A 26,227-nucleotide genomic window follows, 5' to 3' on the forward strand; every position below is an offset into this window, starting at 1 on the left:
AAACAATCTCTCAGTCTTCTTTTAAATGAACAAAAACTGATGGCTAATAATAATAATAATAATAATAATACTGTAAATGGTTTCTTAGAGAGCACTTAAAAAATTGAATGAACATTTCAAAGAGATTGCATAGAGACATTTTGGGAGAATTTATTTGCAACATTTTTATTGTGGAAAAAACAGCAAGAGAGTTTCAGCAGGCTTCAGAAAGGCAAGTGTTTTGGGGTGCAGGTAAGAGAAAAGAAACCCAGCATGCAGCTATGAGCCCCTAACTGTACGTTCACATCAGGAGCAGCGAGAGCGCCAAAACGACCGGAAGTCATTCATTTTCTATGTGAGCCAGCATCTCTCGACGCAACTGACTACAGATCAGTACCGTTGGTGGCGTGTCTTGGGTGTCAGAATAAAGTTGAAGTCTGGGCAACTTTATGGTAATGAGCTATGACACAGTTCGGTGGCAACCAACCGGAATTTAGAAGTGCTCCACTCTAGAGATACAACCATGTAAACTTTTGTTCCTACCAAACATTAGTTCCCAAGCACAATGGAGGAGAGGTTGATAATTGCCATGGTGGGTTTCTCCATTATTTATTTTAATGTAAGCTACACACAAATTAACATTAATGTTAATTAAAGACCAAGGCTAGTAAAGTGTCCTATAAACTGAATGTTGAAATTTGACTTAGCACTTAGCATTGGCCTGGTGCTAGTATGGATCATAGAGTCTCTGGTGCACTAACCCTAAGTGGTCATTGCTGTCATGACATGGACTCTGTGCCGTGACCTGGTGTTGACTGCCTTTTTCTTTGTTGCACATTGGCACCTTTTTCCCTGCCCCTCCTCTCCTGCCTCTCTGCTGTACATTCCTGTCATTCTTACCATCCACTAATAATTGTTCTGTAGTTGTTTCCTGTCCCTGCTCCGGGCTCCTGCCTGGAGCTGTAGTCCAAGCATCACATCCTGATCTCCAGTCGTGCTACCTCGCTGCCCTGCCTATTAAGCCAACTACGTGCCTAGAACCGGACATTCTGTAGGATACATTTTATCTGTTATTTACTACTATCTATCATAACTCAGATGTCTTAAAGTACATTGTACAATTTTAAGTATTCTATGTAATTCTACCTGCCCAATACCAGCCAGAAGCAGATGGGCTTCCCCTCTGAGCCAGGTTCTGCTCAAGGGTTTTTTCCTGTAAATTGGAGTTTTTCCTTGCCACTGTTGCCTTAGGCTTGCTCTCGGGGGGTCTCTGGCCTGGGAACAATGTAAAGCTGCTTTGTGACAACTTGTGTTGTAAAAAGCGCTATACAAATAAAATTGAATTGAATTGAATTGAATTAGCATCAATACAAAAGTCACACCCCACAAATGGCTTTTAATTCGTTTATTCCATTCATTTATTTTGTTACCAAACATGTAATTACAATTGTTCATTTCTTTCCTTCATCAATCGATTTCTTACCTTCACATTTAAAAGATTTCATGAGGTTAACTTATACCCTACTTGTGGTCAGTCGGCACAAAGATACCGGTCGACACATTTTTTTGCACTGCTCCCCTTTAAATAAAGTTTGCAATACCAAGCATTCCAAACGAACTTGTAGCTGCCTATTTCATCTACGTCAGAATGTCCACTTCTTCGACAGCGTTGTTGGCAGGGCAGCCAGAGTGAATTTTGATGCTCTTGCCGCTCCCAGTGTGAACGTACGGTAACAAACACCCAGCGAGCTAATTGAATGCCTCTTTGATGGAGCGGGGGATGGGTATGGAAAGGGGGAGGTGATGTAATGCGTTAGCATTCCTCTGCCTTCTGCAGGGTGGAATGTCTGTGGATTCCATCACTGACCTGGATGACAATCAGTCTCGCCTCCTTGAAGCCCTGCAGCTCTCCCTGCCGGCCGAGACACCCAACAAAAAGGAAAAGCACCGGGACAAGAAGCTTAGCCTCAACCCCATCTACAGACAGGTTCCACGTTTAGTGGACAGCTGCTGCCAGCACCTGGAGAAATATGGTGAGCGGGGTGGGAGATGCCCCTGCTGTCCCTTGTCCTTGTCCACACGTCCCAATTTCAGGGCAATACTCTGGAGGGACGTCCTTGGGTCTGTGTCTATGAAATGTTACATGCTACAGTGCTGTGGCTGTGCCCTCTAACTTTAACTGAGGCACCCTGGAGGCATCTGGGCCTTTACTCTCAATACAATATTTACAATGAAACATCACATTTTGCACATGCTACTTTATTTATTGAATGTGAATGTTGCCTAAAAGGCCCCTAAGGACAAAATAAAATCCAAGGAATTTACTTCTTTGGACATAACAAGTAGACCTACGCATTTACAGTAAATGATTGTGATGACTGTTGTTGTTCCAGAGAAGTGGCATAGGTTTCCTTTAAGTGACGTGCATGACTCTCAGATGCTTAAATTCTTCTTAAATGTGGACCTTAATGGTAAAGTGTTGACTGGCTGTGAAAGTCAGTCAATTCTCTGAAATTAGATTACATGGCTTATCTGGCATTCAGGTACTTCCTGTGTCATTTGCCATATTTTTTAAACGCAGAGCTTATACTGTAGTGCAGTCTGTGAAAGTCAGATGTATGTGTGAAATTGTGACATTATATTTCATAGCTCCTGTTATTTATCATATTTCACCTTACCAGGTCTTCAAACAGTTGGGATATTTCGGGTTGGAAGTTCAAAGAAAAGAGTGAGGCAGGTAAGAGAAGCAGCACAATCCCCCAGAAATATTTTAATATCCAACATGTATTGGACTATTAAACGATGATTTTATCATTTTTAATGGTCCCATACAGAAAGATTTTGACAGTGATGTTTAAAAGACCATAGTTACTCTTCGTTCTAAAACAGTGAATCTGTCATGTCATGTATGGACCTGCTACTCAGGCTTACACAGGAAGCATCAGTTGGGTTTGTTGCTGCGGTAGCTGCGGCCTAGTCAGTATCAGTTGTGTTATTGGGGTTATCTCTGTGCAAAGATGGTATTAATTGAATGCAGTATTGAGGCAATCATATAGACAGTATTAAGCGTAGTGTGTTATTTAGGTAACCATGGAGCAGAAAGTATTAATTGAGTGTGTTATTGAGACAACGTTGTTGCAAAGACAGTATTTATTGCATGTTCTACTTATGTAACCATGCTGCATGCAGTATTAATCAAGTGTGGTATTTAGGTAACCATGGCCCAGACAGTATTAGGTGAGTGTGTTATTGAAACAATGTTGTTGCAAAGACAATATATAGCATGTTCTACTTATGTAGCCATGCTGCATGAAGTATTAATCAAGTGTGGTATTTAGGTAACCATGGCCCAGACAGTATTAGGTGAGTGTGTTATTGAGACAACGTTGTTGCAAAGACAATATATAGCATGTTCTACTTATGTAACCATGCTGCATGCAGTATTAATCAAGTGTGGTATTTAGGTAACCATGGCCCAGACAGTATTAATTGAGTGTGGTATGTACTATGTAGTTAATCTTGTCACACAGACATTTTTCTCTCTTTGTAAGTATGAATGAGATATTACAAAGGTGGACAATAATTATACATTGTAATTCATGCTGGTTTTCAGCAGCTCCTCTGGTTGCAGGCTCTGATGAGCTACATTTCCTCACCTTGCTGCTGGAATATTGGCAGAGCCTTAATGCCCATTGCTTCACACATGGTCCTTGTGGAAAATTTGCCACTGTCTTCAGATGTAGAGAAGAAAGTTCATGACCTTACGTCTGGAGTGAAGTCAAACCCTCACCCCCCACAGCTGATACCTCCTATCATCTCTTCCTTGCTTGTGCTTCCTCATGACATAACCTGAAAGACTGAGAGTGGTGCAGTTTCTCCCATTCTCCATTCCATTCTGCTACCGATTCTTACGCTCCTGTCTGTCTCCATATCTTCAAAGCTGTTGTTCCCTAGCTGCTCATTTATGGGCCTTACTTTAAATCTGCTGATCTTTATATCATCTGAATGATAATAAACGAATGTCTCTGTATAGTGTAAAGTTCAGTGGATCTGTAAAGCACCTGCTCTCATCTGATGTCTGTGAATAAGCATTCTTATGTTCACTCATGTAGCCCATTTACAGGAGTTAGGGTTGTTTATTTGATGTTGCTGACACAATTAAGGCGTAGCTCTCACTTCAAAATCTGAGTGGAAAATAACCTTTGGAAGCAAAGCATTTTCCTCCTTCTCACAATGCCATGAGCCACGGTTTGGATGTTCACATAACCCACAGAATTCCTGAGAGTAATCATCATTTCCTTCTCATTTTTGGACCATATGCATATGTGGTCACTTTAGTTGTGTTCTTTGTGTTTTGGAGGGAGGGATTAGTTACATAGTTCTTACAGAGTTGAAAAGAACATGCAAACTCCACACAAACATGTAAGGAACATGCAAACTCCCTGCTAACAGAGACAGATTTGATTATAAATACTGATTGACTTTTAACCTACATATGAGAGTCACTGGCAGAAATCATTTCTATTATATTGTATTTGGCATTGCCATTGTAACAGCATGTCATTGAATGATTTCTGTTCTAAAAATTATTAGAATGTACAATATGTATTGTTTTGATACTATTTTCACATTCTAAAGGAAATCATCAGGAACATCAGATGAATGTCTGTTTCTGGAAATAGTTAAAATGGCATTCAAATAATATCTGAATACAATATTTATGTGGTAATGTACTTGCCGCATTTTTTCAAATGTATGACTTCCAAAATTCTAAAAACTTACCAGCGAAAACGCTGGAAAGACAAATAATATCAAGTATCCAACTGCAAAGTAACCAAATACAGTAGAGGAAACCTGTTTGACAAAGTTTCCTTGCAAGAGTATTCCAAAGTAAAGTCAAGTAAAGGACAAGGATTTGAACAAAAGCTGTTTGGAAAGAACGTAAGTTTTGTCCCTGTTTGTAGTATGAAGTAGTTTTAATTCTCCTTAAGGGGAACCTTTGAAAGGCCTGGCTGAAACCTTGTGTTTATACTAGTACCATGCAAAGATCCACACTCTTATTAAATTAAATGAAATTAATTAATGCTGCTTTCTCAGTGGATCAGCATCTAGCCTAGAAAGACAGAGCATGACTGGTTTTTTTTAGATTAAATGTGAAAGGGTGGAGGTTCTGCATCACAACTGTGGTAGGGTCAGCAGGATTACGAAATCCTAGATCCAAGTTTCTTATGAGCTTAAATTCATATGAGGCTTTAAATACAACCCTTTTCCTTTCTCTGTTAATCAGTAGCTTAAAGGTCAAGGCTAATGACAATGAGGAATTTGTATTTAAGTACTGGAACAGCCACGGCTTGTCTGCTTTGAGTGTCACTGATTAACTGACGGATTTCCCTTGCTGTTTCAGTCATTCAGTCATTTCATGGATTATTTGTGGCCAACTGTAACAGTACCCAGAGTTATTTCCTATAATGTGCACAGTTCTGATGTATGTCACATGTGGACATGCGTGTTGTTGGATGTGTCATGTGACCCACAGCTGCGGGAGGAGTTTGATCGGGGCGTGGACGTTGTGTTGGATGAGGAGCACAGTGTGCATGATGTCGCTGCCCTGCTGAAAGAATTCCTCAGAGACATACCTGACCCCCTACTGACCAAAGAGCTTTACACTGCCTTCATCAACACTATGTGTGAGTATGTGTGTGCTGGTGCCAGAAAGCTCAGGTTAGCCCAGCTTTTTAATTGTTTCAGTTCTTATTCCCTGAAATGTATTGACAACTTTGTAGGAGATTAGTGGATTGTGAATTCTGGGAAATGTCATGTCTGATTGTCAGGCCTCTGCAGAGGACTGGGCTCTACCTCTCTCAGATGTCATCGGTTTATGTGACCTCGCCCCTGTCCTCTGTCCAGTGCATACGTTTCCCTTCAATGTTCCATGTTATGCACTGGCTCTGTAGTCCCTTTATAGTAGCTATAAAACATTACAAAAATGACAAATCACTGAATTATTTGTTTTATTGTTAATCAAGGAGGATAAAGGGGAACAGGTTGAAAGTAATGATAGATTTAAAGGTAGCGTTTCCACTTCTCCTGTTTCCAGCTCACCCGCCGCCACTGAAAAACATACAGGGAAAAAACCTAATGCCACATACCGGGAATAGCTGTTATTGCACTAAAAATAGCTGTGCGATACATCGTAATGGCTATATCGTGCAGCCCTATTACTTGGTTGCCCCCTGAGGGAAAATGAAATCCTCTATTGTTGTTTACTAGTTCATCAACTGTCTCTGCTGTGTTGCGTTCTTCGCGCGCTTTTATGATGTCACGCTACTTACCTATCTGACGCAGCAATCGCCATCCAGCATACGCCCCGCCTATTAAGTAGGGTACGGTTTGGCAGTGGAGACACAAGCCGTACTAGGGTTTACCATACCAAACCGTTACATAACGAACCGAACTGTACTGTACTGCTTGGTGGAAATGCACCATTAGAGTCTTGATGTGTGTGTGTGTGTGTGTGTGTGTGTGTGTGTGTGTGTTCTAATGGGTCTGTGTCCTTGCCTTCCTCCACAGTGCTGGACCGTGAGGAGCAGCAGGCCCCCATCCAGCTGCTGATCTACCTGCTGCCGCCCTGCAACAGCGACACGCTGCATCGCCTGCTGGAGTTCCTGTCCACAGTGGCCAACCACGCCCATGACACCCATGACACAAACGGACAGGAGGTGAGGAGCTGATCATGCTCTCTGCAGCCTACATCCTACCATAGGCCTGCTTCACAGCATATGAAAATAATAAATGTAATCATTTTTAATAAGCTGCATTAAAACTGTATTTGTTAATAACTTTTCAGACATTGGGCTCAAACTGTTTATCAAAAAGGAAAATAAAGGTAGATATGTTCCCTGAACAAAGTTCTTTCTAAGAACAACAGAACTCACTTAAATGTAAAATTGCAAGTTTAAAAGTGCACAACAATTCCATGTAGATTTTCTGCTAAAACTATGTTTGGAATAAGAATTTTCTGATTTCATTATTTTAAAAAATGAAACAGCACCGTATAGTAACTCCTAGTGTGTTGCTGCTGGCAGAAATCTCAGGATTACAGTGTTGCTTGACAGTCTCTCTGTGCCAGTGGAATGGGGTGGGACTAATGTGGACCAGTCAAATGGGGTGGTACTAAATGCGTGCATTGTTGGGTTTAGATCACAGGGAACAAGATGACGTCCCTGAACCTAGCCACCATCTTTGGGCCCAACCTGCTGCACAAGCAGAAGAGCTCAGATAAGGAGTTCTCTGTCCAGAGCTCTGCCCGGGCAGAGGAGAGCACGGCCATCATCGGCGTGGTGCAGCGCATGATCTCCACCCATGAGGCCCTCTTCATGGTAGGCCTCAGATGTAGAAACAGGGTTACATCAGCAGGAGAGCAGAACTTGGGGAAACAGGGGTACACTAACAGGTGTGCAGAGCTTGGGAAACAGGGGTACATCTGCTCAATACTATATTATTTAGACCAGCTGACCACACTTTTTAGATCTTGCAGAGTTTGAAGTATGGTATGCTGTAGGCCCCCTCCAACCCTCTACTCACAAACCTAGATTCTCAAATTTGCTGTCCTACTTTTAAATTTGTATTCTAGCATTAAACTACTTTCATGTTTGTTTTTTTAATGTAGGTCAAATCTCATACAAGTCTGATTAAAACAGGTGAAAAAATGCACACACAAATAAACACACCATATAAAACCCAAGCAAAGCCCCATTTCTGTCTGCAGAACCCATCTTACACAGGGCTGCAAGCTGTTTAGGTTAAAAGGCTTAGGAGACAATGACTGCCTTGGAGACTGTGAATACTGAAGTGGGCTGAAGTTTGCGAGCTGTGCAAGAAAGGACCATTTTAACACACAGCCTCCCTGGAGCCAGTCATAAAAACAGGAACTTTGAGCTGGTGCCAGAAAGCCCAAGTTAGCCCAGCTTTTTAATTGTTTCAGTTCTTATTCCCTGAAATGTATTGACAACTTTGTAGGAGATTAGTGGATTGTGAATTCTGGGAAATGTCATGTCTGATTGTCAGGCCTCTGCAGAGGACTGGGCTCTATCTCTCCCAGATGATGTCATCGGTTTATGTGACCTCGCCCCTGTCCTCTGTCCAGTGCATACGTTTCCCTTCAATGTTCCATATTATGCACTGGCTCTGTAGTCCTTTTATAGTAGCTATAAAACATTACAAAAATGACAAATCATTGCGTGTATTTGTTCATATTGAGCCCAGATGTAATTGCTTTATTATAAATAATTGGGATCTGGTATCAGAGAGAGGGGAGGCAAAGCTTGGTACTTGAAAGTCTGCATTTGACTGTGACAATGTGGTTTTGTGACTCTGCATCCTTTCCACCCCATCCCCCTAAAAGGTTCCCCCCGACCTGCAGAACGAGGTACTGATGAGCTTGTTAGAGACTGACCCTGATGTGGTGGACTATCTCTTACGGAGGAAGGCCTCACAGTGGTCGTGAGTGTGGCTCTGTTCTTTTCCAGTACAGGCACACACCACGCATGTAAAAACATACACACATACACAAATATACACATGAAAACACACACATACATGGGACGTTAAGGACACACAAAGATGCACACATACAGAAAAACACCTACACACACACACTCTGTGCATGTGTATGCAGGGGCGGATTCAGTCATTTTGGGGACTAAGGCAAACACAGGCAAGGGGCCCTCCACATCCCTAGTTCTTCCCCTTTTTCAGTCCTTATTTATCTAAGAGAGACCTACTTGTAACTTCAACCGTACTTAAGATCAGATTACTGTCATATTACTAAGAGCTAGTTAGCTAAAACTAAAAAAAACATTGGCATCGGCTATCGACCAAATTGTTATTTTAAGCATTGGTACCGGTGCAGAATTTCACAATCAGTGCATCCCTATTTTTCAAGTCTGTACATCACGCCAAGCCGTTTACACAAGTTGGCTACAGGGTTTCCATTAGCCGGTAATTACCAGTTTTTGCCTGGTAAAATTTATAAATAACAAAAAAAAACAGATAAATCAAAAACTTGACAGTCAAAATGTCCAGTAATAATGCTCATACAAAACATAGCTATGACGAAGGCTATCCCTAAACAGGACATTTGTGTTTTAAGTGCTTATTTATGAGTTCATGAGTCCATGTCAAGCGTGCCAGCAGAGAGGGGCTTCTCTCTGCAAAATTGAATTAAGACGGCACTGCAAAGTCGTCTGGAGGAGGAGAGAGTGACGTGGCTTATGCGCATTGCAAGCTGCAAAGACACATTGGACATGTTTGATTTAGGCAGCAGAGGACTTTGCTGCAATGAAAAAAAAGGAGAAAATAAAATGTCACCTGTAAGCCTGTAGGCTACATTTGATGCCATGTAGGTCTAGCCTTTTTTTTTTAAAGGCTAGACCTACAGGGCTAGGCTACAGATGTTACAGGTTACAGATGTTTCGTAATAGCCTACATTTTAGCAGCTAATATTGAGGTCTTGCTCAATCGTTACTCTTTGTTTTGTTTAGTCGTTACTGTTCTTTAGATAGTCAAACTGATTTGAGGTCGTTATCATTCTTTCATCAACAAAATTTGCATTTGTAACATAGACTGTGATTGAAACATGACCGATAAGTTTCAAATTTGTCCGGTAAAATAAATCCTTTTCGGACACCGGACCAGCAAGAAAAAAATCCTAACGGAAACCCTGGTTGGCTACTGTCTTCCTGAATCATTTCCGCAGATGCGCAGTAAGATCATGGAATAGTCCAATGTAGTGGGGACTTCTTAATCACAAGTTTATGAAGCATTTTATAGGGCCTGTAGTGAAAGGCAGGAGCAGTCACCCCACCCGGCCTTGAACCCGGGTCTATAGGGTACCAACCATGCCGTGACTGCCATACCAACGAGTCTGGCTCTTTGGCGTCGCAGTCAAAGTCGCATGGTTGGTACCCTGTAGACCCGGGTTCAAGGCCGGGTGGGGTGACTGCGCTCGCCCTTCGCTACAGGGCCCTTGGTAGCTTGGGGCCTAAGGCACTTGCCGACCTTTGCCTAATGGTAAAGTCCGCCTCTGTGTTTATGTGTGTGCGTGTGTTTGTAATGAAGGCTAAATTAAGATATACTCAAAGACTGTGCAGCTTGAATGTACAGAGACTGGTAAACGCTAAAACTCTGATTTGAACATGCTAAGTCCTGTGTTTGTCCTGTGTCATCCTCACAGTAGCCCAGATCTGCTGAGGTCAGACATCCCATTCTCTCTGAGTGAGAGACACTCCTCCAGTGATTCTAACAAGGCATCCAGCGGGGAAGTGTCCCCTTATGATAACAACTCCCCTGTGCTGTCAGACCGACTGCTGCCCCAGCAAAGGGAGGGGAGCCCACGGGTTGACCACCTGTTCCGTGTCCCAGAGCAGTACATGCTGGTTAGACATGTCAAAAGCTGTGCCAAGGAGACCCCACCCCCACAATGGACTGTCACGGGTGAGTGGTATTGAGCCGGGAGCATTCTGCAATCAGATCATGGTCCACACTGAACCACAGTCAGACCGCAGACCACACAAGACCATCATAACATCCACATACAGCGACACTGCACCATTTAATACATTCAATACAATACAATACTACACAGTCATGGTCCATAAGATTTATATCTGATGGCTTACATTTGTGCAGAACATGTATTATAGGTAAAGACAGATGCACTCCTAAGGGATCAGCTTGTGTTGAAGCACACAACAAATCAGACTTCTGTATACCATGTTTTATCAATTCAATTCAATTCAATTTTATTTGTATAGCGCTTTTTACAACACAAGTTGTCACAAAGCAGCTTTACATTGTTCCCAGGCCTGAGACCCCCTGAGAGCAAGCCTAAGGCAACGGTGGCAAGGAAAAACTCCCCAATTAACAGGAAGAAACCTTGAGCAGAACCCAGCTCAGAGGGGGAGCCCAACTGCTTCTGGCCGGCACTGGGCAGATAGAATTAGAGAGAGACTTAAAGTTGTACAATGTACTTTAAGATATTTGAGTTTGATAGACAGCAGTAATTAACGACATAGTCATTATAAAATCTATTGTATAATGTCCGGTTCTTGGCACGTAGTTGGCTTGATGGGCAGGGCAGCAAGGTGGCAGGACTGGAAATCAGGATGTGATGCTTGGGCTACAGCTCCAGGCAGGAGCCCGGAGCATGGATAGGAAACACATAGAAAACAGTGATTAGTGCATGTTAAGTGCAGGAATTGAAACATAAAGGCATAAAGGCAAAAATGGGGGGAACAGAGGGGGGAAGAGGGACGCATGTATGTAATAAGGAAAAATCCCGGCAGATAAGGACTAATGCAGCATGCCTAGGGGACGAGAGGCAAGGGGCCAGCACAGTCATGAGGGTGACCCAGGCAGTGAACACCAGACCACAGCAGGATCAGCTGAACACAGAGTACCCAGGCCGTGATGTAGTGACAGCAATGACCACTTAGTCCACCAGAGACTCTACGATCAATGTCAGCACCATGCTGTGTCCCTCAACTAAAGGATCTGAAATAAAGATAAGTTTTTAGCCTAGACGTAAAGGTGGAGAGAGAGTCTGCTCCCCAAACTTCAGTGGGTAAATTGTTCCACAAAAGAGGGGCTTGGTACGAAAAGGCTCTACAGCCTATAGTACTTTTACCCACTCTTCGACAATGAGAAGTCCTGCACTTTGGGAACATAGAGTTCGTTTTGGTGAATATGGGCGAAGAAGGTCCTTAAGGTAGGGGGGGGCAAGCCCATTTAAAGCTTTAAATGTAAGGAGAAGTATTTTTAAATCAATGCGGTATTTGATAGGTAGCCAATGGAGAGAGGCTAATACTGGGGTGATGTGCTCAAAGTGCTTTGTTCTGGTTAGAATAGGAGCAACTGCATTTTGAACCAACTGAAGGGGCTTTAGGGAGGCATATGCACATCCTGACAAGAGGGCATTACAGTAGTCCAATCTGGATGTAACAAAAGTGTGGATTAGCTTTTCCGCATCATGTATTGATAGAATTTTCTTGATTTTGGCAATATTCCTCAAAAGAAAGCAGTCCTGGAGGTGTTTTTTATATGTGTGTCAAAAGAGAGGTCAGGATCAATTGTGACACCAAGGTCTTGCACTTGAGGCCAGTGAGCCACCATCAAGATTTAATGTAATATTGGTGAGTTTGCTCCTGATAGACTTTGGGCCTATAATCAATATTTCTGTTTTTTCCAAGTTTAGAAGGAGGAAATTATGGGCCATCCATGTCTTTATGTCTTTGGGGCAGGCTTTCATGATTGATATTTCCAAGCAGACATCAGGTTTGGCTCATATGTATAACTGGGTATCATCTGCATAGCAGTGGAAATTAATGCCATGTTTACAATTGATATTTCCAAGAGGGACCATGCATAAAGAAAAGAGCAAAGGTCCAAGCACTTGTGGTATTCCATGTATTACTCTGAAGAGTTTGGAAGACTTATTGTTAAGACAAAGTGATGTCACTCTGAAAGATAAGACCTGAACCAGCATAGAGTCTTTCCACTTATGCCAATCAGGTTCTCAAGTCGGTGTAATAGATAATCGATGGTATTGAAGGCTGCACTTAGGTCTAGGAGCACAAGTAGGGAGATACAGCCATTCTCAGAGGAGAGAAGTAGGTCATTGATTACTTTTAGGAGAGTGGTTCCTGTGCTGTGATGCGGTCTAAACCCAGACTGAAAGACTTCCAGAATATTATTGGACTGTAAAACGGAACAAAGATTTTCGAAAGGAATGGGAGATTTGAGATGGGCCTGTAGTTCGACAGGACAGTCAGGTCTAGAGTGGGCTTCTTCAGAATAGGCTTGATGACTGCTAGTTTGAGGGACTGAGGTACATGTCCGAAAGCAAGGGAGGCATTGATAAGATTTAATAACGGAGTGCCAATTTCAGGTAGCAGCTGTTTTAAGAACCATTTTGGAATGGGGGTGTGAAAGAGTCTAGTCAGTTGGCTGGCCTATTGGACATCTCTACGTTATCTGAGGTTGGACAGGCCAGGCTGGAGGCAGAATTAGAGGAGAGTTTTTGAATTGTGTCACGTATCTATGATTTTGCAGTCAAAAAAATTCATGTAGTCGTCCCTACTATGAATTGCTGGAATGCAGGGGTTGGCTGATGCAGGGCTCTTAACTAATCTGGTGATGGAGCTGAACAAATACCTGGGATTGTCCTTGTTTTTCTCTATTAGGGTAGTAATGTATGCAGATCTGGCAGCTCTGGGTGCATGCTTGTAGCTTAGAAGACTTTCTTTCCAGGCCAGGAGAAAGACCTGTAATTTGGTGGAGTGCCATTTCCTTTCAAGTTTCTGCGCAGTTTGTTTGATAGCACGAGTCTGGTCATGATACCAGGGTGCTAGTTTTTTGTCTGAGACTTTCCTCTTTTTAAGGGGTGCAATGGTATCTAGGGTGTTACGCAGTGTGGACTCAATATTTTCGGTGAGTTGATTTATTTTAGCCGTACTAGGGTTTGTTAGCAAAAGTCCCAAACACCAAAACGTGTTTCGTTACAACAAAGAAGCAGATTCGATGTTCGTAGAAAAAGACAGGAAGGTTTATTTACACAGCCGGCCGTGGGAACATTAGCACTGAGCAGAAGTTCAACTAGTATAACATTTCGTTCTTTTTTTATACAGTTAATAGCAGGCACATTTACATATGAGTTATGATGACCAGCGGGGGTGCTGTTTCACCAGGTAATGGTTGGACAGTACAGGATTGTGTGGCATGGTTACTACATTGTTACTTTCAGTGCCATAAGTGAGGGCCAGATCCAGCGTGTGGTTGCAGCAATGTGTGGGTTTATCCACAAACTGAGAGAATCCAATGGAGTCAATAATGGACAAAAATGCTGTTCTGAAGGGATCATGTTCATTGTCCATATGAATGTTGAAATCACCCACTACCAAAACCTTTTCTGTGTTGACAACCAGGCTGGAAAGAAAGTCTGCAAATTCAGATAAAAAAAACAGTATAAGGGCCAGGTGGCCTGTAAACATTTACTAGGGTAGACACCTGAGATGCAGTCTTGTCAGGATGTGCAAAGCTAAGTACTAACAATTCAAATGAATTAATGTTATGGCCAGATTTAAAAGTGGCACAAAGATTAGAGTTATATACAGCGGCAACACCACCACCTCTCCCAGTTGAGCAAGGGACCTAGTAGTTACTGTAACTGGGAGGAATTGATTCATTTAAAGCAATAAATTCATTTGGTTCAAGCCAAGTTTCATTCAGAAATATGATGTCGAATTTATGGTCAGTAATCAATTCATTTATTAGTATTTTTTTGGGTGTTAAAGACCTTATATTTAATAACCCAATCCTAAGGACCATTTGTTTGCAGGTATTAATTTCAGATTCACCAGATTTAATTTTTATCAAGTCATGAGGGCAAATGCCCCTAATAGATTTCTTTAAACAGTATGGGACAGAAGATGGGGGCACAGACACTGTCTTTATGAAACTAAATTTAAGTGGTGTGGTGTTCAGGAAGTGCGAAGCAGGAAACAGGTAGTGAGCGGAGGTAGCGACCAATGCTCATTATCCACTTTTTTAGATTATATTAGATTTCCTTTATTGTCATTTTATCATGCACTTGCGTACAATCAAGAATGAAATACCGTGTCTCCTATACCAACAGTGTACATAAGTTAAAAAAGAGAATTAAAACAAAATATATCTATATAAAATACACGCAGTACACATACACAATGTAGCTCAATGCACATGGTGTACCAAGACAAGCAGAAAATTATCATTACATTTGACGATAAAGGAGTGGTGGTGGTTATTGCCTTATCTGTGGACCGTTGGTTCTAAGCGAACTGTAGGGGGTCCAGATTTGTGGGGAGGCGGGCCTTAATGTGTTGCAGGACCAGTTGCTTAAAACACTTCATTGCTATCGGAGTGTTGTTTTACCTGTTTGCTGGGTGCTGGTGTCAATTTCAGCACTGTGGTGCTATTAGAGGCCTTGAAACACGTGTAAAAATTATTTTGTCTGGAAGGGAGGGGTCACCGTGACATGTTTGAGGGGCAGGCTTGTAGTCTGTTATGGTCCGGAAACCTTGCCACAAGTGGCGTGTGTCCTTATTGTCTGTAAAGTGACTGTTGAGATTCTGCCCATACTTCCTCTTTGCCTCTCTGATACCCCGGGACAGATTATTTTTGGTCAGTCTATACGCTGCAGTGTACATTTCGGATCTTCAACAGTGAGTGGACTTCCCCAGTCACCCAGGGTTTCTGGTTGGTGCACGTCTTGATGGTTTTCACAGCAGTTACATCCTCGATAACACTTGTTAATGTAACCAATGACAGACTCTGTGTATTCCTCCAAGTCAACGCTGTTGTTGTGTGTGGCAGCCTCTTTGAACACGTCCCACTGGGTGGTTTCAAAACAGTCCTGCAGTGTGGGGATGGCTCTCTGTGGCCACAGTCTCACTTCCCTAAAAACCGGTTTTGCCTGTTTCACCTGTTGTTTGTATGCATGCGTTAACATAACAGTTAGGTGGTCAGAATTGCCTATGTGGGGGAGGGGTGTTGCTTTTTAGGAGTTCTTTATGTTAGTGTAAATTAAATCCAGTGCATTATTTTCTCTTGTTGCAAAATTCCTGTGCTGGTAGAACATTGGTAAGACAGACTTGAGACTTTCCTGGTTAAAATCTCCAGCAACGATGAAGAATGCGTCGAGGTGGGCCTTCTGTTGCTCACTGATTGCATTGTAGAGTTCGCACATAGCCTCCTTCATTTCAGCGCTACATAGACTGCCGTTATAACAATTGCTGTCAATTCCTGTGTCAAGTAGAAGGGTCGGCATTTCACAGTCGTGAACTCAACATGTGGTGAACAGAGCTGGAAAACTACCTAAGTGTCCTGGCACCACGATTTGTTTACGTACACAGCCGGACGGCCTCACCATAGCTTACCAGATAGCAAGGCTACTCTGTGCAACAAAATGCATGTACCCATGTACCAATGTCCATGCTTGAACTCATGCTGAGTAGCCTATTATTAAAAATTCGTTAATAAAAATTCAGCCACCCTCTGAAATGACCAAGATGCAAGAAAAGACAGAGAATTGGTGATTTTGATGGGGACCGGTAGGGAATGCGAGTGATTACTGTCACTGGAAAGCTGTTCGTCCAGGAGTCTGCACAGGTTGATGATGGCTTCACGAAATCACTGGATGTACTGCACATGAGTGAGCCCCAGTATATCCAAATGAGGTCGGAATACTTGTGGCTGTCTTATTTGCGCTTGGCAAGCTCTTCTCCGACTTTCCCACTCTCTCAGGAACACAAGCAAATGCAGAACAGGCATTTTGGTTTAGGATTGTCAAGGCATAGTAGAAGATTGGTCCTATTTGTACTCATCTTAATTGATATTTCTGTTTTATTCTAATTGAACTAATTATTTACCAGGCTTGTTCACAATACCATGTGATGTAAAATGTTTTTTTTTCTGTTTAACAATGTAATATAGGTTTACAAGAAATGTGATTGTAGTTTAAAAATTATGACACATAAATATCTTAAATTTTGAACTTTATTTGTACATGTATAATAATGTTAAAAGTAGGCCTACCACCAACTTAAAAGGCAATATGGCATTTCGCCATGTAGTGGCGTAAATGGTGTTCACATAAGAAATGCCCAGATTTTGGGGTGGCTCCACCCGAAGCGTGTAACTGCCTTCATGGTGCACAAATCATACACCCAAGTCAAGGGGAGTTTGACGGAGCGCAGCGCGTCCGTCACTGGGATCGGTGGCTTTTCCGCCTCCGTATGAACAATGACATGATGAAACCGCAAATAATGCTTTTCCGTTGGTTTCTAGGATGTTAATGTGTTTGTTGGTAAGTCTGAGATAGCAATTAAAAGTGGTAATGTATCAGAAACAAGGAAAAACGTAAAACACGGTACATTAATTTAGAATCGCAGTTTATTTAAAGCGGCTATGTAAGAGTTCTTTTAGTTCGCACATTGAACATCAGAACACTTGCTGGTTGCCTGTTTATGCTGTTTCTAAATGTATCGATCTACTTACTGGTGGTTCCTGTACTCCTGTTGTCTTCTGCATGTGAGCGAGCAAACTGGGGTGCAGGACGGGGAAGCTTTTTCTGCGCTCTTTTCGCGCTCCGATATGGAAGCGCTCATTGGTGCAGGGGTGCTCCGTGCAAATTTATTTTAATCGTCAAAGAAGTGTCTAAGGGCATTGATAAAATAAACACCTGATTGTTTGTAAGGGAGGTGTTTTGCCTAGGTGCTGTTAGCAATGAAATATGGTGTGTAGTAGTTAATTGATTTATCTATGTGCAATGGATGAGACCGGGGTTTTATATGGCTGCTGTGTAGCTCAGACGGGGAGATGCCTCTGAAGTGAGAGGTCATGCCATGGGACCTGTGTAATAGGGCCTAGCTAGAATATGGGCATTGTCTCAGTGTTCTTTTCCTTTTCTTTGCCAAAGTGTTTTGTTTGTTTGTCTAGTGTGTTTGCATGCTTGTAACCCTGCCGGTAGCCTAAAGTAAATAAAAAGTTTCAAATTGGAAACTTTGTCTGCAGTTGTCCCTCCTTCAGTCTTGACCACCTCTCCGCTCGGGCACACTCCGTTACAGGGAGGATACGCGGAGGCTGAAAAGTGCATAGCTGCGCACTTTTTTTGACTTACGCGCATGGGAGAATACGGCCTTTACTGAAAAAATAGGCAGGTTACTGCTAATCTCAAACATGATTCAAGTAATTATATGATATACTGCTGTTTATTTTGGCAAGGCCATTTTGTGATAAACAATATTTCCAGAAGGACTTTGATAATGATCTGTTTTGAGCATTGTGCTGTTTCCTTCAGACTCCATGGATGAACATGCAAATATTTGGGGGGCGTGGCACGCGACCCTTAAGTCAGGACTGAAGGATCAGCAGCTTGCAGGTACAGCAGTGTTATGGCACCTGCATTAGACCTTTACTGTCATAGTCAGCCAAAAGATGTGGAAAACACCTTTACTCCCTCACATTTCTGCAGAAATGAAAACATTTTTAGAGATCTGAATACTGAATTCCTTTGAATCCAAGCATTCTAAAGCTTAACCAGAGGAGACCGTTATCTGTATGTTGTTACTATGCTTGTATGTAACCCTGTATGTAACCCGAAAACTGTTTTCAAATTCAGAACTGCATTGTCATTAACTGTCACTTTTAACATAGTGTATATGTCACCTCACTCAGAAAGCTGATCTCTTGCTCTCTTTTTCTTACTTTCTCCCAGGCTCTCATGGGAGCATGTCTGATTGCGGATCCTCCAGCCCATCAGAGGGGCTTCCAGGTTACCTAGGCAACAGAAAACAGCCAGTGCGCCGGACACAGACTTCGTCGGGCGTGGCTGAGTGTAGGCTGCACCCCCCAGTCACACGTACCAGCAGCAGTCCTCAGGCAGAGGGCAGGCGCAGATATCTCCAGCTGAGCCTGGACACACCATCCTGCCATCTCGACAGCCAATCAGCATCCAGCAGCATGGAGGACCTCCAACAGAGAAGTGGCATCTCTGCCAGCCTAGCCTATAAAGCCACTCCTGCACACAGAGTCGACAGCAGGCCTCCACCCCCCTACCCTGGACCCTCCAAATTATCCCTTGCTGTGACTTTGCCCCCCTCCACACACAAGCATGGGTCTCCTGCCCCTCAATCTCGCATGGCAGGCCCTGAGTGGCAGGACTGGCAGAGGGAGAGATGGCAGATCTGGCAGCTCTTATCTTCAGACAACACAGACACGCTGCCAGAGACACTGGTGTGAGTCCAGTCCACTCCAAACACTGCACTCTGTCTGAGACAGTGCCCCCTGTGGCAGGATACATGTACAGCTGGTGCCTACAAGCGTGTAACTGTTTCAGTTTTTCTTTTCTGTTTGTTAATTTTTGTGTGTGTGTTTTACAGTTAATGCTGAGCTTTGCTTTTGTGTTAATGTATGCTCTCCACTAGAGCCCGACTGATATAGGATTTTTAAGACTGATACCGATTTCGATATTTGAGGATTTATAAATCTGATAATGACATATCGGCCGATTTTTTTTTTTTCAGAAACGCATTACATAAGACTTTCCCTAACATTTGTTATGTGTAGTTATTTGAGTCCTCACCAAGATAACATGACACAATGCAGTTTAAAAATAAACTTGTTTTATTGTCATAAATAGTACTTTGAGCAAAAGTACAACAAAATATGTAAAAGTTTTGATAAATGTGACAAATGTATAAAAATACAAAAAAGTTAAAAAATATATCATGCCATCTTAAACTATGCAGTAAACTGATACAGTGACCTAGAGTAAACGCTGCTGTTGAATGCATCTGATACTACATGACTGTCTGCAACAAGGACTTGCGACTTTTGGAGTGTTTTTGTGGGAATTTGTGCCTATTCATTCTGTAGAGCATTTACGAGGTCAGGCACTGATGTTGGACGAGAAGGCCTGGCTCGCAATCTCTGTTCCAGTTCATCCCAACGGTGCTCGATGGGGTTGAGGTTAGGGCTCTGTGCGGGCCAGTCAAGTTCTTCCACACCGAACTCATCAAAACATGTCTTTATAGTCCTTGCTTTGTGCACTGGGGTACAGTCATGTTGGAATAGAAAAGGGCCTTCCCCAAACTGTTGCCACAAAGTAGCAAGCAATGTCTTGGTATGCTGAAGCATTAAGATTGCCCTTCACTGGAGATAAGGGGCCTAGCCCAAACCCTGAAAAACAGGTGTGGCCAAATACTTTTGTCCATATATATATATTTGTCCAACTTATTTTTTTATGCTATGTAGCGCATCGTTATGTTTTCATTAGCGTTAGTAAGCTTCTCGTAGTTTTCAGTTAGCATTTGCTCTAATTTTAACGTTAAATTGCTGTTTCCTCAAAGCTAAATTTAGCTAGAACTTTTCCAGTGTTCTAATCGCACGAGTTTTAGCATACTCGCTAAACGGCTAATCACACCGGTGTGACAGTAGGAGTGAAAGGGTTAACAATTTCCAGTGCACTGACTGTAACTACAGACATGCAAGTCGCAGATTGTTTTATTTAGGCAGAATAAGTTAGACGCTATAGTTTAACCTCTCATTAACTTTTGCAGTCTTTCGCTGATAAACATGGCATTGGCTAGCTTTGTGGGTAACCTAATTTAGCAATGCCATAAGCGATGTTGCCAGAGAATTTTTAGAAATGGTGAGGTAGAAATGATAGGACTGTTGTTTGTTTACCCACTAGAAGTGCCACACTGTTTCATAAGTAAACCTACAATCAAGTTTGTCAACAGCTTAGCCTACACCACTCAAGTACCGTAACGTTAAACGTAATTTTGATGTTTGACTGACGGTACCGGCTTTCACATTACTGCAGCAAAACCAGGCATGCCTGACATTAATGTTGTCAGGCTTATTTAGGCTAAGAGGAAAAGTGATGGGGAATATTTATTATTATTTAAGTAATGTATTTCACGTGACAATTATCAATTTACCATGAACACAGATGATCTCTGTGGTGTGCTACTCTGCTAGACTCTGCTTGGATCAGCTGATTGTTGTGATCCGTGGCATTCCAGACACGTGTGTTGCCAATAGTGGAGTTGCAGTGTGCTCTCTGGTAGACAAATCTTGCAATGACAACACTCATAACATGGTTGAAGGATCCATCCTCCGTCTCTCTGTTTCTTTTTTAATTGTCATTTATCGGCTGTTATAAACACCGATACCGATCTGTCTGCAATTAGCTCATATCGTCTGATAATATCGGCATGCTGATTTATCAGTCGGGCTCTACTCTCCATATATTTTTTGAAATATTTTTTGATGTGCAGAACTCTCCATGATAGCCTTAATGGTCAATTTCATATACCTCACAAGAAATTTACTAAGAAGTGCATGATCAAACTGTTGTTGGAAAGGAAAATTTACTTTTGATTGCACTGTAATGAAATCAGTAATTACTCTTTATCTGCAAAGAAACACACATTATTGCATACATTGATTACAGAAAAAGTTAGTGCTGAGTTCAGAGTTAAGGGTTGGAATAAGAATTTAAGATGTGTTTAGGCATGTGTGCATGTCATTTCAATGACTGTGTAACAGGATGCATTTATATATAGCAGTGGCAGAGTACTTACAGTGTAATTCCATGTGAATTACCTACTTGGTCTTAAATGTTATTGTATAACATATAACAGTTATTGTACATGTAAACAGTATATGAATATTCACCATTATTTTTCAATTAATCACCTTAAGTAACTAATATCTTTTATAAGCTGTGTAAATGTACTTGTTCGTTTTCACTGGTGAAGAGGTTTTGATGGAATGCAGACAAAGAAAGTAGTTTGAATCTGTTTTTCTGGCATGCATTTACAATATGTTTGTTACAATGTTTGTTTGACAATCTTAATATCTAAAGTACGGTCATCAGACTGCCCTATTCTCAGTGATCCAAAGAGATTGTACCATTGGAATAGCTATGTGGCAAATCCCCTGCTTTTTCTTTACATCTTGTAAAAAATGTGTCTGCCCTGCCAAAATGAAATAATTTTACTCAGTGATAAAACACATTGTGTTTCATTTTAACTCATTTAAATTCATTTTCTTAGTAGAAAAAACATACCTTATTAACTTCCCTATTCCATTCTCCACACTGGTTCTGAATACCACCTTACCATGCTTGGTACTATGGTTCATGGTGTAGCGTAGCTTATTTACAGTGTTTATTTCAGGAGCGGCTTGCATTCATGGCTGTTCTTTTCTACTAGCCATGTGTGTGGTGTGTTATGCACAGTTTAAAAATGTAGCCATGGCAATATTGAAAAAGTAACATGAGGTGTAATCTGGTTTTGTAAGGGTGTTTTGAAGGTGGGCCTAGACTTTAAATGGAATAGCACTAAATGGCTGAAGGGAAGCTGTTAAGGGCTTTGTGATTGCAGTAAACCCATAGGAAACCCATAGGAAAGTGTACAACAGAAACGCTATACACTATATACTTTCTGTTGTATTTATGTATATTATATTTTTAATGCTTGATCTCCCAGTGCTATGTGTTGTGTGTGTGTGTGTGTGTGTGTGTGTGTGAGTGAGTGCATGTATGCATGCTTTTGCTTGTGGTATTGAGAGACCAAGGTTAAAGGCATTTCCATGTGCCCCTATGAAACCCAGAAAGCCTCTAAAAAGTGAGAAGCTCCTGCTTCTCAAAAACACTGAATCTGTAAAGCATAAAAGACTTGTACATTATGCCTTTTATCAAATGTAGTCATAGTAACAGAAAACAGCACAGGGGAATGAGTCACTCACTCATCATCTAGTCTCTTATTTCAAGTCCCAGTTTCACACCACAAGCCTCTGGGCAGAAATGTGTAACTATGCAGAAAGGGTAGAATCCTGATAGTGCTGAAATTATTATTCCAAATAATTCACACTTTCTCTGATCTATATTTCTCTGATCAATATGCTTTATTTTAAATCTCATATAGGCATTATAAACATTATACATGCATATTAATTAAAACAAGAGGAGAAAATTGTGTTAACTCAAACACCCTATAATAAGTAATATTAACGATTATGTAATAGTCCTCTGTATTGGAGCTGAGGCTTTTAGCCTTTAGCCCATGTGTTCCTAGGCCCTGGTTAGACCAACACCAACATGTAATACATCTTAGATTGTGTTAAATGTGGGACACTGTCCTCTAAAATGACTTGCAAGTTTCTACAGTTGGAGTTAGTGATGCTGGGAGTAGAATCTCTCTTTAAAAATCTACATAGAGACAAAATGGTAAGCTAAAGGTTGTCTCTGCTCTCTCTCTCTCCTCTAATGTTCCACTTTCTAACTGCTGTCCTCTGTTCCTACTGGAAACGCAGTGTTTCCCTTCTCCGTTCAGAAATCAGGTTCAGATTATGCCAAGGGGTTTCATACTGTAGCTTGCCAGCTGACAAAATGTGTCCTGCACTCTGGTAGATTTTGAAACTTTTTTGTTGTGATACAAGCTAGCTGCCAAATATAACTGTGGATAATAAATAATCCATATTTTGTTTTGTTCAGGTCACTCCCCTTTTCAGCAGGTGGACCCACCTTCCATCTTCAATCCTCCATACTCATCCATTCATTTTTTTGGGGGGGGGTCAGGGCACTGATGGGGGCTTGTTCATCACTCTCATGTGCATTTACAAGCTCTTGTGTCAATATTGTGTCAAAAATTGCTCATGTAAATCACATTAGGGAAGCAACCAGGCCTCCCTATAATATGTTATAGTCCGCTGTTTATCTGCTCTGTGGCGCTGCCTGGTGTCTGGGACATTAAAGGATTCATTTGATTGTCTGTTTGGATTTTACTACAAAGGTATCAGAGTTTCAAAGTCAAGTACAAGTCAAAGTAGTCGTGTATTTTTTTGTGTGGGGGGAAAAAAAGAAACTGGAAATTTTGAAAATGATACACAATCATCATACAACATATGCTGAAAAGCTTTTGGAGCTACAGGAGACTAAATCTTGGAAAAGAAAGTTGTACATTTTATTCAATCAAATGTAATTTAGCCCAGAACTTAGTAACTCAATTGGAATGTATATTATTTTTATCCTTCCAATCAAGCATTGCTTTTTACTGTTGCTGAAATATTTGCTGGCAAATATTACATGTTAGTTGTGGACACACCCCATACTTAAATCTATTCAGTAACGGCAAAGGTGTTTATTTTTCTCCTAATGCTTCCTCTTGGTAATGTTCCTACCAGACAGGTGTTTGACATGATTTCTTGCAAGTCACCTTTGGACAGACATGGTTTAAGTAAAAAAGATTATTAATCTTTACTGTTTGTACAAAATGCATTCATCGCTTGGTCTGTGGAACTGACTCCTCTCTCCACTGCCTTCTGTCCTCTCTGTGGTCTAAATGGGCAGACATCTTTTTAATATGATGAAATTATTTGAATATTAGAATACCACATTTATTTGTGATGGTACTACTTTTATACTTTGTGATCCAAAACAAAAAGATATTTTTTATTCAGTTTTGTAATATATAACTATGTATGTATTCTAAATCCATGTATATTTGTATGTTCTGAAGTCCTTCAGTGGTCTGCTTTGTGATCTGTACTGTCTTAAGTACATCATGATGGAATAAATCTAAAGTTAACATGGTTATACTTGTTGTTAATTGTATTTTTTATTATCTTATGATGCAGTTTCTCTGCTGGAACACAGTTTCACTTTCATCTGTTAGATTCACAGGCTGACTTTCCCTCACTGGGTCATTACTTACACACTGTTCAGAGGTCAGGTAATGTCCGCTAGTGTGTGGAAGTGTGTCTCAGGTGACATTTGGTGATCATGTGAATGGTGTAAAACTGTGAAGCACCGTTATTTGGGAAAATAAAGTTTTTTATGTAAGTTGAAGGTTTTTTAAGCAGGGCTTGTAACCCAAAGGCTACTGATCTGACTCACAGATGGGGTATTGCTGTTGTGCCTTTGGTCGAGATGCTTAACCCAAATTAGTAAATATCCACCTGCATAAAAATTGTAGCCTATACAAATCTCTCTAAATACATTTGCTTAGCAATTGTATGCTAATGATAAATACTCTGTATAACCCCCATTTTGATGGAATTAGTTCTAGACCCTAACCCTTAAGTGAACCTTACCTAAGAACTGAAAGCATGGTTCTGTGAATACTGCCTGCATGTGCCCTCACCAAAATGGACTGTATTTATTTATAATTGTAAAATACCTGATGAAACTAATAAAAGAGGATTTACTTTATCATAAACAGGATGAAAGGTGGTTCAAACCTTGATATTACATTACATTATTGGCATTGAGCAGATGCTCTTATCCAGAGTGGCTTACATCAGTTACACTTTGTTTTACAATGTTATCCATTTATACAGCAGGATATTTCCTGAGGCTCTGGGTTAAGTACCTTGCCCAAGGGTACAGCAGCAGTGCTCCAGTGGTGAATCCAACTGGCAACCTTTTGGGTACAGGTCCTGCTCCTTAACCACTACGCTACACTGTGGCCCCCATGTGATCATGCATTTACATTTATTCATTTGGCAGATGCTTTCATCCAAATCAACTTACAAGTGATCATACCAAGGGTAAACAATACTCTGAGTTTGAACCATTATATACTTTAATATCCCCAGATAAAATATGACCATTCTCCACAGGCTGAGAGAATAACTGTCCTGTAAGAGCCAGTGTATGTATTTTATGATATTTTGTTTGTTTCAATGGTGTCAATTGCTTTGTGTTTAATATGATTTAAGACATTTTGTGCAGGTACAACTGTTTTTTTTGGGCATTGATTAATTGTCAGTAGTTTGTTTTATTGCACATGTGCAAACGTAAAAGAAGTTCAGAGTTAAGATGCAGACTAAAGAAACAATAAGCTTTTGACCATAAACAACAAAGCATAATTCTTATATCAGAAATCATTAAAGAATAAAGATATGAGTCAGAAGTAAATTGATCTGCCCACAGGAATAGTAGCTTCAGCTAATTTTTGACATTGCCTTTATATCAAGTCAAAAGCTTATTTCTCATTTGATTGGAAACAGAATGATGAGCAGCATGTCATTAGCCTTGACTAATGTTAATGGAACAAAGACAGTAGCTAACTAGCTGTACCAGAAGGGCTACCTAGCTTATGTTACAGAAAATGAGAAATGCACTCCTGCATTAAGGTTGAATTGTATAGAATGCATTCAAGAAGATTTTCAATCTAAGATGATCCCAAAAGAAGCTTGTTTTTTGACAAATAATCTTAGCTAATTGAATTCGATTTTGTACAAATTAACATTGGATGCATTGAAAATGGTGAACCAGAGAGATGATGAGGGTATCGTCATCAGTTCTGACCACAAGAGGGTGCTCACTGAGACAGTTAACAAAAAAATCCAACGAAATTGAGTTGCTTATGTAGAATGACAATAGTTTAAATGACATTGAGCACCGGCATATGAAGACTTATAAAAGGCTGTATGATGAGTTCCTTGAACTTAATTCTTCTGTGTTGTTGTACCTGAAAGAAGAAAAAAAGGAGGCAGATCAAGAATTCTGATTTCAGCCTAAATTAGCCCACTGCAAGGAGTTTATGGAAAAGACTGAGAATTGGTTTGAGGAAACTAAAGAGTGCATTAAAATATCACTATTGTGTGACAAGGAAGTAACACCAATGGACAGTGTTTA

General features: G+C 41.1%; 1 protein-coding gene across 4 annotated transcripts in view; it reads left to right on the plus strand.

Annotated features, from left to right (window-relative positions):
* The window catches only part of LOC118785488 (rho GTPase-activating protein 6-like), a 118,417-nt gene extending 99,340 nt beyond the window's left edge, over positions 1-19,077 (plus strand). For 3 of the 4 annotated variants that reach the window (XM_036540174.1, XM_036540173.1, XM_036540170.1), the window contains exons 5-13: positions 1,817-2,012; positions 2,661-2,716; positions 5,516-5,666; positions 6,550-6,698; positions 7,179-7,358; positions 8,384-8,481; positions 10,214-10,473; positions 17,876-17,956; positions 18,293-19,077. In XM_036540174.1, the coding sequence (XP_036396067.1) occupies positions 1,817-2,012; positions 2,661-2,716; positions 5,516-5,666; positions 6,550-6,698; positions 7,179-7,358; positions 8,384-8,481; positions 10,214-10,473; positions 17,876-17,956; positions 18,293-18,816 (1,695 nt within the window). In that variant the 3' untranslated portion in view covers positions 18,817-19,077. The remainder of the gene's footprint in view (positions 1-1,816; positions 2,013-2,660; positions 2,717-5,515; positions 5,667-6,549; positions 6,699-7,178; positions 7,359-8,383; positions 8,482-10,213; positions 10,474-17,875; positions 17,957-18,292) is intronic. The other variant, XM_036540171.1, reaches the window with a different exon arrangement.
* The last annotated feature ends 7,150 nt before the right edge of the window (positions 19,078-26,227 follow it).

Source organism: Megalops cyprinoides, chromosome 11 (assembly GCF_013368585.1).
Source record: "Megalops cyprinoides isolate fMegCyp1 chromosome 11, fMegCyp1.pri, whole genome shotgun sequence".
Lineage (NCBI taxonomy): Eukaryota > Metazoa > Chordata > Actinopteri > Elopiformes > Megalopidae > Megalops > Megalops cyprinoides.